Below are 12,452 nucleotides of genomic sequence, written 5' to 3'. Positions count from 1 at the left end.
AATTTATAATAAATATATTATCATAAGTGTCATTGATATCTTCTATATACTAAATCACAAATCAACTTGTCAATCAAATTTTGCAATATAATCTTTTTTTAAAAATAAAAAAGAATTACTAAAATAAGATAATACCAAAAATAACTGTTTCCCAATCATCCTCTTTGCTTTACAAACTTTTCTTTTACATAATCTTATATATTTGTAAAATTCAATAGACAAAAATGGCAGTTTATAATCTGTTTTCAGTTTCAATAACACAATTAGAGTTTGATCCGCTCGTCCGAGCGGGTGTTTGTTTTTGTTTTTACAATTAATGATATATATTTTAACATTTACCATATAACTAATTATATATTATTATGTTTCCCAAAAATATGGTGTGAATGCGATAATTTAATTTTTTTTCAAATTGTCATTTGTATCACATTTTCTTATAATTATACTTATTTTATTAATTTTGAGCTAGAGTTTTAAATTAGAGAATATGTTACATTTTTGAATATTATTTGTATGAGTAATTTATATGTTAATAAATTTGGTACTTGGATGTATAATTAAATTTTAGATTATTAGCAAACACACAAGTAATTAATTATGTAGAAAATTTATTTTGATTAATATTTAAAAATCATATACACTAACAATCATGTACACTAATAAATTAGGTTACAATAATTTGAGAATGATATTTGATCAAAAAACATAATGAAAATATATATAAACTATTAAAACTGAAGTACATTTTGTACTTAACCTTGATTTTTGCTAAATAATTACCAATTCATGCCACTGGGTTAAAACACCGCCGTTTGTGAAATAACTGAACCATATTATTACCGAACCATTTCTAAACCATACATTACTAAACCATCTAAGTAAATTTGATGTTGATAGATACATCCATGTTCTACGTTGGCGGCCAACCACCCGAAATGGCCCTAATCGTTGATAAAATTGAATTTTTCAAAAAAAAATTCATTTTTTGTTTCGTTGTGTTAACAACCTATGTATTTTAGTAGGAACTGTATAACTTTGATAAGCTTAAGTAATAAAAGGATAAAGTTTTCTGTAAATGGGTGAAAAAAGCTTTGAAGAAATGGAGGTGTGTTTTTGCAGATTTTAGGTTAGGAAGAAAATAATTGAAAAATACAATTTTGCCCTTCTTTAAAAGGAAAAAAATAAAAAAAACAAAAAAAACTGATGGGTAGTGAACCTGCGTTCTCACAGCAAGACAGATAGAACATTTACCAACTGGGACAACACGAAACTTTGTAGTTCCTACGCAACACTAATATTTATATCAGTAGATACATAATATGCTTAACTAATCCCCTATTAATATATATTGTGTAAATACAATACCACATAATTCCCATCAAATATATATCTTGATTAAGAAAGCCTCTATGTATTGGTTTCTCGGTTTTATATCATGGTTAGTATCATGATATATATTATGATTGATATTAAGACTAACATAAACGATGACTTTTACTCCTCTCTCAAAACTCATAACTTTTAAATCAAACTGACGAGTTCAAGTTATGCATCACTCATGCAAGTAAAAACCAAACATCTAAACTTAAATCATGGTTCTTTCAATCTTATAACTTATTCTAGATGATCCTACTTTACTTTCATCTTACAAAATTGTTATGGTAGATAAGTAATTACTAACCGTTTTATAAGTTTGTTATTTGTCAAGGTTGTTGTATTCTTTTGCAGTTCGATTACTGGAACTTAGTTCTCACAACGTCCAATATCATGTAAAATTTTTAAAAAGGATAATATCACTATACGAGGATTGTATAAAAAGATCAACAACATTTTAAAAAATAATAATAGTCGAAGACAATCATATCCAACTAAGAACACATACATATAACTTTGAGTAACTTGATTAGTCTCATATTTATAAAATACTATGATTTCAGTTATATGTGAATCATTTCTAAATGTTTAATTGTAATCTTATGGCCAGAACTTTATATTTTATATACGAACCATATTGTCAAACAAGATATCAACATAAGCCCAAATTATAATTGTAATCTTAATTTTTTTTTGTTGGTGATTTCTTCTTGCGTTTAGAAAATAGTTTAAGAATTTATATTACATATTATTAATAAAAAAACTTTTTCTTAAATTCTGTAAAAATAATTAATTCACTAAAGTAATATAGATTTTGTCACTGAAAATCAGTTATTTTTTCATATTATTATTTAATACTATATATTAAAATTTTCAATATAACTAATAGATTATGAGGAATATATGATATAACCGCCAATTATAAACCTAAAATAATATGACCATTTACATTTGTAAAATATGTTTTGTAAATATAATAATATGCAATTCATATTATGTTGAAACATCTAAAATATATAACAAGAAACAAATAAAAAGTGAACGTGAAAAAAATACACTACTTGGACAGGCGCGCTGGTCAAAGGCTAGTTGGTCTTAAATAAATATGTAAACCCACTCAATAATTCGTGTTTTAGATATAGTTATATAACTATCTATATATTGGGATATTTTGTAAACTTTATTTTGAGGAAGAATAGAAGATATGTATTTTAATTAATTAATGTACATTCCTTTTAGATTAAATCAACATAATAAACAGAATATTCTTATTTCTAAGCTAAGCCAAACATTATTTGCAAGTGTGAATGTGGATTGTGTTAGTTGTATTCTTAGATCATTGCGTAAAATAAAAATTGTTTTAGGAATGTTATCAATGTTTGGAATCGATGAAGTTCAATTGGTTTTCATTTGCACGAGAAATATCTAATGATAATAATACCCAAAGTTATTATTTTCAATATATTTTCAATTTTATACATGCTATATGAGTCATAATATATACCATGATATTAACCATACTCGGTTCATAACAAAAACCGAGTACACAAAACTATAAATGTAAACAATACTTAGATGAGAAACAGTTCCTTGATAATTACATAATTTCTTAATCATGATATATATTGGATTGAAATTCCATGGTTAAGTATTTACACAATTTTTTTTATGTAGTGAACCGAACTATGTATAATTTGGTTTTAATTCTGTAGACCAAAATTTAACCAAGGAATATTTTGTACCCAAACATGTTTGTTTTGATTTCTGCATACCAAATTAAACCGATGCATTTATTATTTAAGAAACCACATGATAAAAGGTTCAATCGGTTTTGTTATTTAAGTTTAAGTACACGTAAATTTATTAGGCAAGTTAGTTAAGTTATAAAACACAATGTATAAGCCCAGTGGCATTCCATGGTAAATATTAAGAAAAAGTCAGGTTTAAGTACTAGTTGTACTTCTGTTTTAATAGGTTAGATTTAAAATTGGAGCCTCATAGAATATTACGAGTTAGTGTTGAGTTCCATTCTCCAAGTAGGTTGTATTCTCCAATGAGACTATGTAACTCATTTGTGGCTAAGAACGTCAAGAAAAAGTGGATGTGGTGAATCTGAATTGCTGGAGATTTAACTAATGTAGAAGCTTAGGATAAAATCCAGCTAAAAAGGAGAAAGAAGAAGGAAGATAGAATGCAAACATGGTAGGATATGAGGAACAAATTTTGATAAAAGATAAAAATGCTTCTATTTTAGTTGTTTTCCTACAGTACAATAAGGTTTATAACAAAATACAGACTGAAAACACCATTGGTATGCTACATCGGGTATTTGGGACTCAATGTAATAAAACAATGAGCCATAAATTGCATGGTAAGAATTAGGAAAACACACATAAAGAACAAAACATAAAGAAGTAAGAACACGACTATATAATCTGCATCAGCAAAAGTAAGACTTGAAGTTTATGGAAAGGAGTATTGGTTTTGGATGAATTAAGAACAATATGTCTTTAAAACAATCTAAGAAAAGTTTTTAACTGAACCAAAAGAAATCCTAATACAGCGATCAAGAAGAATTAAGTAAATGATAAGATAACTGATTCCAAAGTCAGAGGTGCTGCAAATGACTGACTGAATATAGGAACATGAGAAGCTAAATTTGAAGAGTCAGAGATATTAAAATCATCAGCAACAGGAGAGATTTTTGAGAGAGATGAGAATGGAAAGATGGACTCATGAAAGACAACATGACGAGATATATATAGGACGAGATATAAATACTCGAGAGTTAGGAACATCAAGACAGATAAAGGCACTTTGAGTTAAGGAGTAACCTAAGAATACACATGGAGTTGAGCGAGGAGTGAATTTCTTGTTGCAGTAGGGCCGTATACAAGGATAGCACAGACATTCAAAGGTGTGCAGCTTGCTGTAGTTTAAATTAGGAACACGTTCCCAAAGACTTATCCATCTTTGGATAACATCACATGTAGAAAGATGAGTAAGGATGTGAGATATCAAATCATCATCCTATCTTCATGCGACCAGTTTTCACAAGTTTTGGGTTTCTTCTTTCTACCCACCATTTGTTTCTCTTCAAATTAAAACACGATTATATAATCTGCATCAGCAAAAGTTAGACTTGAAGTTTATGGAAAGAACTATTGGTTTTGGATGAATTAAGAACAATATGTCTTTAAAACAATCTAAGCAAAGTTTTTAACTGAACCAAAAGAAATCATGATACATCGATCAAGAAGAATTAAGTAAATGATAAGGCAACTGATTCCAAAATCATAATTGGAGAGAGAGAGAGAGAGAGAGAGAGAGATAGAGAGAGAGAGATAGAGAGAGCTGAAAAAAATCCTTAACAAATAAAATCCAGGTAGGATTTTCTGAAGACTACTAAAACTTAAGAACTAGAAGAACGCACCGTAATATGGCCGACGGGACTTAAACCTCTTCTTCTTCCTCCACGATCATAGGCATTCTTTTCTCATATATATAAATACTAGTTTTCTCCCGTGCTATGCACGAGCACATGCAGTGTTTCATGATTTACCATGGAAAGATATTATTTTAAAGTTTATATAATTTACAATGAAAATAAACGTTATTTCGAAGATTATATTTATTGGTAAATTTTAAAACAAAATTAAAAGCTTGTTTTTAATATCTCCCTTATGGACGGACACATGAACGTTACATATTAATCTCTTCCTAAACCACAACAAAATCATTGCATATGAAAAATTAGGTAAAAGGGAATCATCTCTTACATAAAATATAATTAATATGTCATAATTTTGTAGATTTAGAAAGCAGACCGGAATCTTCTCATATTTTCTACTACCCGAGTTTCTTAAACTCCATTTGTTATCTCGTGAACAAATATGATGTGAATCTTTTTTATTATTATGCTATGAATCTTGAATAGCAAAAAACAAAAAAAAAAGAAGAAAATGTTATAAAGAGGTTGGAGGAGAACTATGTTCATGAAAAAAAAAGTTTTCTGAACATGGAGATTATAGTCATTTTTAGTTTCACTAACCTGGACTTTAACCTTCATCTTCCAATTTTGAATTACCCCCTATCAATATAATCCACAGCATATTTGTATTCTTCTTTCGCATTTCATTGATCCTTGGAAGACTATTGTTGTGCCATCGTTTGCCCATAACTATTTCTGTATGGTTCTAGAATTGTAGATTTGGTGATGTGGATACAGTCAATAGAAGTTTAAAATTTATCTAGTTAGAATTTGAAAGAGAATAAGCAGAGCTGTTCAGAGATTTTTAAAATTTACAATTTCTTATTGCAAGAAGAAATGAATTTAGATATAGAACATCATGAGTAAATTTTATCTAGAGAAAAATACACATTTTCAAAGATAGTGGGATCATGGGTGTAGTAGTGTGAGAAATAGTTGTATTTTTATTTTACATAGAAAATAAATAAATAGAAATCAGTTAATAAACAAAACCATTTTCCTTTTTAAGCATTTACGTTTTTCCTTTTTTGCATTAATTAAAAATTTTAAATATATTCCATGTGTCATAATTTTATTGGTAAGGTGACGCTCTAGTATATAAGGGATGTGTGTGTACTATTCTTTTGTTTTAATTAATTTCTGCTATATTTTGGATATAAAACATATGATTGTGCTTTGTGGATTACTCAATCAGGATTAACGTATTTGTTTGTGAACTACATTGCAACGAATGTCCCTAGAACATTTCTAATATACCAAACAACATTACTTATGACTTAAGTATAGTTAATATTAAGAGAGGAAAAAAAAGTTTGACCTTTTAAAAGTATTAAATATACAAACAACATTGTCATAGAAAGAAAAATTACATTAATTAGAGTTAAATATTTTTAATATCAAGATAAAATGTGATATTTAAAAAATATTAAATATACAGATACCATTACCATAGAAACCATATTTACATTGACTAGCATCAAAATTTCATGAAATTAATTAATAAATGAAATTGCTCACATCTAGAATTTAACATAATAAACTTTACATAATGGAGTTTTTTGAAGAGAGCAAAACTCGTTAAAAAGTACTCCCGTCGTTCATAAAGATAAAATCTAATGTTTCTTATGTAGAAATCTTAAATTTTATAAAATTAATTGTGTTTATTAAAAATTATTGATTAAATTTTTTTGAAAACTGAAAATTGCAAAAAAAAATAATAATGCATGATTTAATGTTTTTCTTAATATGCCTGAAAACATAAAAGAAAATCTATCTTTACAAAGCGGAGGGAGTATCTTACTAGCTCCAACTCTGAAGCATATCCAAAAAGGCTAGTTTTAAGATCAACAACTTTGAAAGACGATAACAAACACTCACACAAATATACAAATCTGATTTGATTCATCTTTTCCGAACAATTGAGAATTTGATATTCATCTTCCCATTTTTAAAGTAAAGGAGAGAATGAAACAGAATAAAATATGAAACTATGAGCAGTAACCCTTCATGTATATTAGAAAATCATAATTAGAATGTTACAATCTATTGAATGTTTACATATAGAGTGAGGTTGTTGAGGATCGCTGAATTGTGAAAGTGGCTAAGAGCATCTCTATCGTTAAGTATGTGCATATGAGTTTCTAACAAGATTTAGTAATAATATTTTTAATATAATCTAATTAATAATTAATTTTAAAGTGTAAATAATAGTGTAGGTTATAAAGCAACACACGGGCAAAGGGTATCTTGAATTTTTTTTGTTGAGGTTCCGAGAACCATTTCTCTGTCTCTCTCTACTTTTAATTTATTAAATACTCCCTCCGTTTCAGATTGCTTGTCGTTGTAGGGTAAAATTTTTGTTTCAAAATAAGTGTCGTTTTATAATTTCAACGCAAAATTTATTGATTTTATATTTTAATATATTATTCAATTGGTTGAAATGTGATTAAGTGTATTGGTAACGATGTTTTTATCAAATAAATATACAAAATTAATTTTTTTTTAATATGTGTACCGAAATCTAAAACGACAAGTAATCTGAAACGGATGGAGTATTAAATAGAGAGATACTAGCTTAGATTCTCCCAATGGGGATGTTCTAAGTAACTTAGAGTGCCCTGTTGAAATCTGTGAACCGTGTTCGATGCCCCCGTTATTCTTATTATGACTTCAAAATGTTATAACTTAAATTTAACTTTAGAATGAACTAAAGTGTTAAAATAATCTTTTGAAATGAATATATGTACTTCCGGTTCAAAGATGTTTCGGATCCGCCACTGTCTCCATATCCAGAGATTGGCATTACCTAAAACAACAAACATGAGCAACAACGGAAACATTCAGCCACATATGAGAAACTGATCTTGATTCATCTCCTCAAAATTGTACCATCACTAACTTTTTGATTTGAGGCACTGTTTTATATTATAATATTATATTTCATATAACTTGAAAAGCAATATAGTCACTCATTGTCATGCCTGAATAAAGAGAATTTAACCATGTTGGAGGATAACTACAACCAGCGGCGGAGGCACATGTAGTAACAGGGGGGCATCTGCCCCCAACTCATTTTAAAAATCCCATGTAAAGTATTGACTAATTCTAAATATGCCCTCTCCTGTTTTAACAAATCGGTCCTTAGTTTTATGAATAGTTTTAATTATGCCCCCTACAAACTTTTTTTCTAGCTCCGCCCTGACTACAACTTGAATAAAAGATAAGAATGAACCACGTTATAATACAAATTTCTGCATGTTATATAGAATTTTCTTTTGCCAAGAATAAAGAAAGTCAAAAACTCGTTTACACACAGATTTTTGATGATAATAAAAAAAAAGCAAGTGAACAACGAACAACCTGAAGTCTTGAAAATGTTCCTTAAAACATGTTTCATCTCATTTACTCCAATGATAATAAACATACCAAATAGCCTAAATTGCATTCCTTGTGTGGCAAAAGAATTTCCCACATCAAACTGATTTAATCATAATAATCGTCACATGCTTAGAAATCAACAACGACGACTTCACACATGGTTGAGCGTCTTGGAATTTTCAGTAGTTCATTGAAGATGTCATAATCTATTGAATCATGGTTGACATTTAGAGTGAGTTTCTTGAGGCTTGTTGAACTCTTTAGTAAGTACCTTACTAGCTTCATTTCTGGAAAATGTCCCCAGATTGCGAAATCAACAAACTCTAGAGATGATAGCAAACACTCAGGCACAGATGAAAAACTTATTTGATTCATCTCCCTGGGATGCATTTCCTCATCATTGCGCAATTCCTAAGGAGAAAAGAGAGGATTAAAACACAATGAGAAGATGCATGGAATCTTCAAAGGTATGAAAAAAGGTCGATGATCATTACCAGTTCGAGGGATGTCAGATTCGGGCAGCGCTCAAGAAAAGTTGGCAACCATTGTAAAATAGATGCACAAACTATAACATCCAGGCGGGTCATGCAGTCAAACTGAGGCAGGGGTTCTAGTTTGGAATAGTGATGAATGATCTGAAACAACCAGAGATAATTGTGGATATTGTTGTGTTAGAAACTTTTCATCATAGAAAATCAGCATGTATCATATATTATATACCTGGAAAGTGAACCCAGATATAGTCATATCCCTAACCGTCGAGATCCCAGGCAGAAAATTGCGTATGTGACTTATTGATGCAACATTTGATTCGTCAAAAGCCTCCAAACCAAAGTCGAAAGAGATATCTAGCTTAGCATTGCACTCCATATCCTTTACTATAAACATTTTTGATACACCGTCATTGATTCTCAAAGAGCATAGTAGAGGAGCATCAATCACAACTCCCGGAACAGAATCAGACTGGAGAGAAGAACTTCGTAGCAAACGGAGCCTCTTCAGTGATCGAGAATGGACCCGATACACTTTCGCATCATTCCTCAGTACGTCTATCATTAAGTCTTCTAGGACAGGGCAAGATGAGACAAGTCTCTCAAAAGTGGTCTCTTTGGGATACACGTTGTTATATAGATGCATAGTCTTCAAACATGGTAAAGAAACAAACTCCGTATCAACCAAGGTTAGTTGAACGAGTTTTAAGGATACCAGTGTCTCACAGACATAAAGGCTTAGGGGCATCTCATGAAAAGAAGACCCTCCTCCAGTACGGCGAACACATAGATGTTGGATCTTACGCTTAACTAAGGCATCAATCCATGGTGTGAGATAAGATGCTTCGTTTTCATCAATCGTTAACTTGAGATTGTGTATGCATGAAAGCCTGGTTAAGTCGAAATACCTGTTACCAAAACTCACAAAGGCGTTAAAATCTAGGAACTCCCAATGTGACAATTCAAAACGGTGAACCCAAAGCCAGAGACTCCTCCATCGGGTAGATAAAATGCTTGTTCCAACAGCTTCTTTTGTGGAGAGTAGAGAAAGTACATGACATATCAATGGATCAGGTAATTGGCTTATCATATCTTCCTTCAAACTGCGGTTCAACCTTCTGGAACTAGCTTGTTTTGTTTTCCCTCTATCAATCATGTCTTTTCAGGAGTAGAAACTAGTCTGCGTAACAAAACTGAAAACAAAAGTTTTAGAGAGACAACCTGGATGCATGTGAAGATAAATAGGAAAACATAAATCTGCGACCAACACTAATCAAAAATCTCCTTGAAGCTCTTTTGGAGAGAGAGAGAGAGAACCTAGATCAAATGGGACTTAGGGTTCTTCAAGGTCTTTTGGTTTATTTGGCCGAAGGGAATGCAATCACTTGCCGGAAATGTAAACACTTGCCTGGAAATTGAGTGTTTACCTTTCTCACTAACGAGTGTGTGTTTTGTTTAGACTGAAGCCCAACAACTGAAACCCTAATAAGTTTGGGTTAAGTTAATTTATATGAATGTGGGTCGTAATTTGACTGCCCTAGAAATCATATATTTTATTAATATGATTTATTAATTGTTATTTACAATTTCCTATTATTTATTAATTGTTCTCAACATTTTGTTTCTGCAAATCAACGTTTAGACAAAGAATGGCCAATTTGTTTCTGAATGTGCACTATAAAACTATATATCGTAAAAAAATAAAAAATAAAAAAATAGTGCTTGTTGTATGTTTTAACTAAAACTCGAAACCATAGCAAGCATAAGTTTTTCCATGTATTGTTCTTTGATTCATATTCATCTTACAGTGAGATGCTCAAATACACATTTTGCAATAGTATAACATTTTCCATGACTTACATACAAATATAACAATGATGTTACTATATTGACAAGAACAAAACAACAAAATGCATATACAGGTACACAACATACTAAATCAGATTTGATGGAAAAACAAGCTCAAATATGAAAACCCAGTTCGATTTAAAAAGTTGTTTTACAGACACATAGAAGACAATACTTTGTTTCATAAAATATCAAATAAAAGTCGAAACAGAAATTGTTATTACACGAGAGCAGTTATAAAGAGACATAAGAAAGGTTAAACAACCTCACATGTTAAACAATGTTCTTTGCCAATCAAAGAAAAACAACTTCACAAGTGCTAGAGCATCTTGGTATTGCAAGGAGTTCCTGGAGAATGACAGACTTTGCTTTTTTCCTATTATGGTTCTCAAACCTTAGACTCAGTTTCTCCAGGACTCTTGAATTCTTCAGGAAGTATCTTACTAACTCTATTTCTCCTTCATACCCCAAAATCGGACTTTTCAATTCAGCAAACTTAAGCGATGATATCAAACAAGGAGGCACGGATGAAAACATCACCTTTGGCTCTCCATTATCCCTAGGACGATCAACCAAGTCCTGTGAGAGTAAGAAAAAACAAAGGAAAACAAGTTAAGTAGATGCATATATACAATCTTCAAAAACAATATTATAAAAGAGGTTAGAGCTATTCTTCACCAAGATGAGAGATTTTAGCTTTGGGCAGCTCCAAAGAATTATTGGCAATACTTTCAGATCGAACACAGAAAAGCTAGCGCTAAATTGGGATAGGTAAGGAAATTGGAGCTGAGGTTCTAATTTCTTGATGACCTGATAGCAAATGTAAGAGACAGCATTAATTAATGAAACAAAAAAAAAACTTATGGAGAGAATTTTTATGTACTCGGATATTTGCAAATGTATATATACCTTAACAGTAATACGACTAATGGCTAGACATCTGGTCCTTGAAATACTGGCGAAGAAATTGCAAACCATGCTTTTCTTGGATGAACCATTAGCATCTAAATCATAGCTCGTACCTAAGGAGATATCAATATCTACCTTGGCAGTGAAACCTATATTGATTATCTTCAAATTCTTCGTTAAGTAACACTTAATCATCAAAAACTGGAGTATAGGAGCATCAATAACCACTCCATTTTGAAAAAGGCTGATTTATATAGACTCTCTTCAGTCTCTGTGAGCACACTTCTAAAACGGCAGACGGTCTTAAGACGGTTAAATCTTCCAAAACTGGAGAGCCTGAGATAAGTTTCACCAAAGTGGCCTCATTGGGCTAGTTAACATATTCTAACTGCATGATCTTTAGACAAGGTAAGGAAAAAACCTCCGGAGCATTAACCATGCATGCCCCATAGAGACGTAAGTGTACCAATGTCGCACATGTATACAAGTTCAAAGGTATCTGAACTTGATCCATGAATAAGGATGCAAAATGAACATCGAGATGTTGAATATTTTGAGCGACAGCAGCATCTATCCAAGGGGTGAGATAAGATGTGTCAATACCATGGGTGCGAATATTTAATCTGAGTTTGCGTATCCATGATAACTTGTGTTTATCCAATAACCTGTTGGTAAATCTTACTAAGGCATCGAAACTGGAGAAGGAGCGAGAGTCTAAGTCCAAATCAGGAACACGTTCCCAAAGACTTATCCATCTTTTGGATAAAATACTTGTTCTAAGAACATCACTTGTAGAAAGATGAGTAAGGATGTGAGATATCAAAGGTAATGGCTTATCCTATCTTCATGCGACCGTTGTCACAAGTCTTGGGTTTTTTTCTTTCTACCCACCATTTGTTTCTCTTCGAATTAAAACACAACTATATAATCTGCATCAGAAAATGTAAGACTTGAAGTTTATG

At 31.0% G+C, this 12,452-nt stretch overlaps 2 protein-coding genes across 2 annotated transcripts; both read right to left on the bottom strand.

Annotated features, from left to right (window-relative positions):
• Positions 1-8,302: 8,302 nt before the first annotated feature.
• On the bottom strand, positions 8,303-10,115 carry LOC106317365 (putative F-box/FBD/LRR-repeat protein At2g05300). Its single transcript, XM_013755193.1, has 4 exons — positions 10,051-10,115; positions 8,963-9,926; positions 8,737-8,877; positions 8,303-8,653 (listed from the first exon to the last, which is right to left on the bottom strand). Exons 2-4 carry the CDS (start codon positions 9,887-9,889, stop codon positions 8,372-8,374), a joined length of 1,350 nt encoding a protein of 449 aa, XP_013610647.1. The 5' UTR covers positions 9,890-9,926; positions 10,051-10,115; the 3' UTR covers positions 8,303-8,371.
• A 674-nt stretch (positions 10,116-10,789) lies between these two features.
• LOC106317118 (F-box/FBD/LRR-repeat protein At1g51370-like) lies at positions 10,790-11,852 on the bottom strand. Its single transcript, XM_013754976.1, has 3 exons — positions 11,491-11,852; positions 11,260-11,391; positions 10,790-11,160 (listed from the first exon to the last, which is right to left on the bottom strand). The coding sequence occupies exons 1-3, from the start codon at positions 11,683-11,685 to the stop codon at positions 10,876-10,878; spliced, it is 612 nt and encodes a 203-aa protein (XP_013610430.1). The 5' UTR covers positions 11,686-11,852; the 3' UTR covers positions 10,790-10,875.
• Positions 11,853-12,452: the final 600 nt, after the last annotated feature.

This window comes from Brassica oleracea, chromosome C9, assembly GCF_000695525.1.
Source record: "Brassica oleracea var. oleracea cultivar TO1000 chromosome C9, BOL, whole genome shotgun sequence".
Classification (NCBI taxonomy): domain Eukaryota; kingdom Viridiplantae; phylum Streptophyta; class Magnoliopsida; order Brassicales; family Brassicaceae; genus Brassica; species Brassica oleracea.
This window is presented reverse-complemented; position numbering and strand designations above follow the sequence as displayed.

Coding starts and splice junctions, on each gene's coding strand:
- LOC106317365 (XM_013755193.1), bottom strand. CDS start 9,889: ATGATTGATAGAGGGAAAACAAAACAAGCTAGTTCCAGAAGGTTGAAC. Junction 8,878..8,962: donor TATCTGGGTTCACTTTCCAG/GTATATAATATA, acceptor TGGTTGTTTCAG/ATCATTCATCACTATTCCAA. Junction 8,654..8,736: donor ATCTGACATCCCTCGAACTG/GTAATGATCATC, acceptor TTTTCTCCTTAG/GAATTGCGCAATGATGAGGA.
- LOC106317118 (XM_013754976.1), bottom strand. CDS start 11,685: ATGATTAAGTGTTACTTAACGAAGAATTTGAAGATAATCAATATAGGT. Junction 11,392..11,490: donor TTAGTCGTATTACTGTTAAG/GTATATATACAT, acceptor ATTTGCTATCAG/GTCATCAAGAAATTAGAACC. Junction 11,161..11,259: donor AGCTAAAATCTCTCATCTTG/GTGAAGAATAGC, acceptor TTACTCTCACAG/GACTTGGTTGATCGTCCTAG.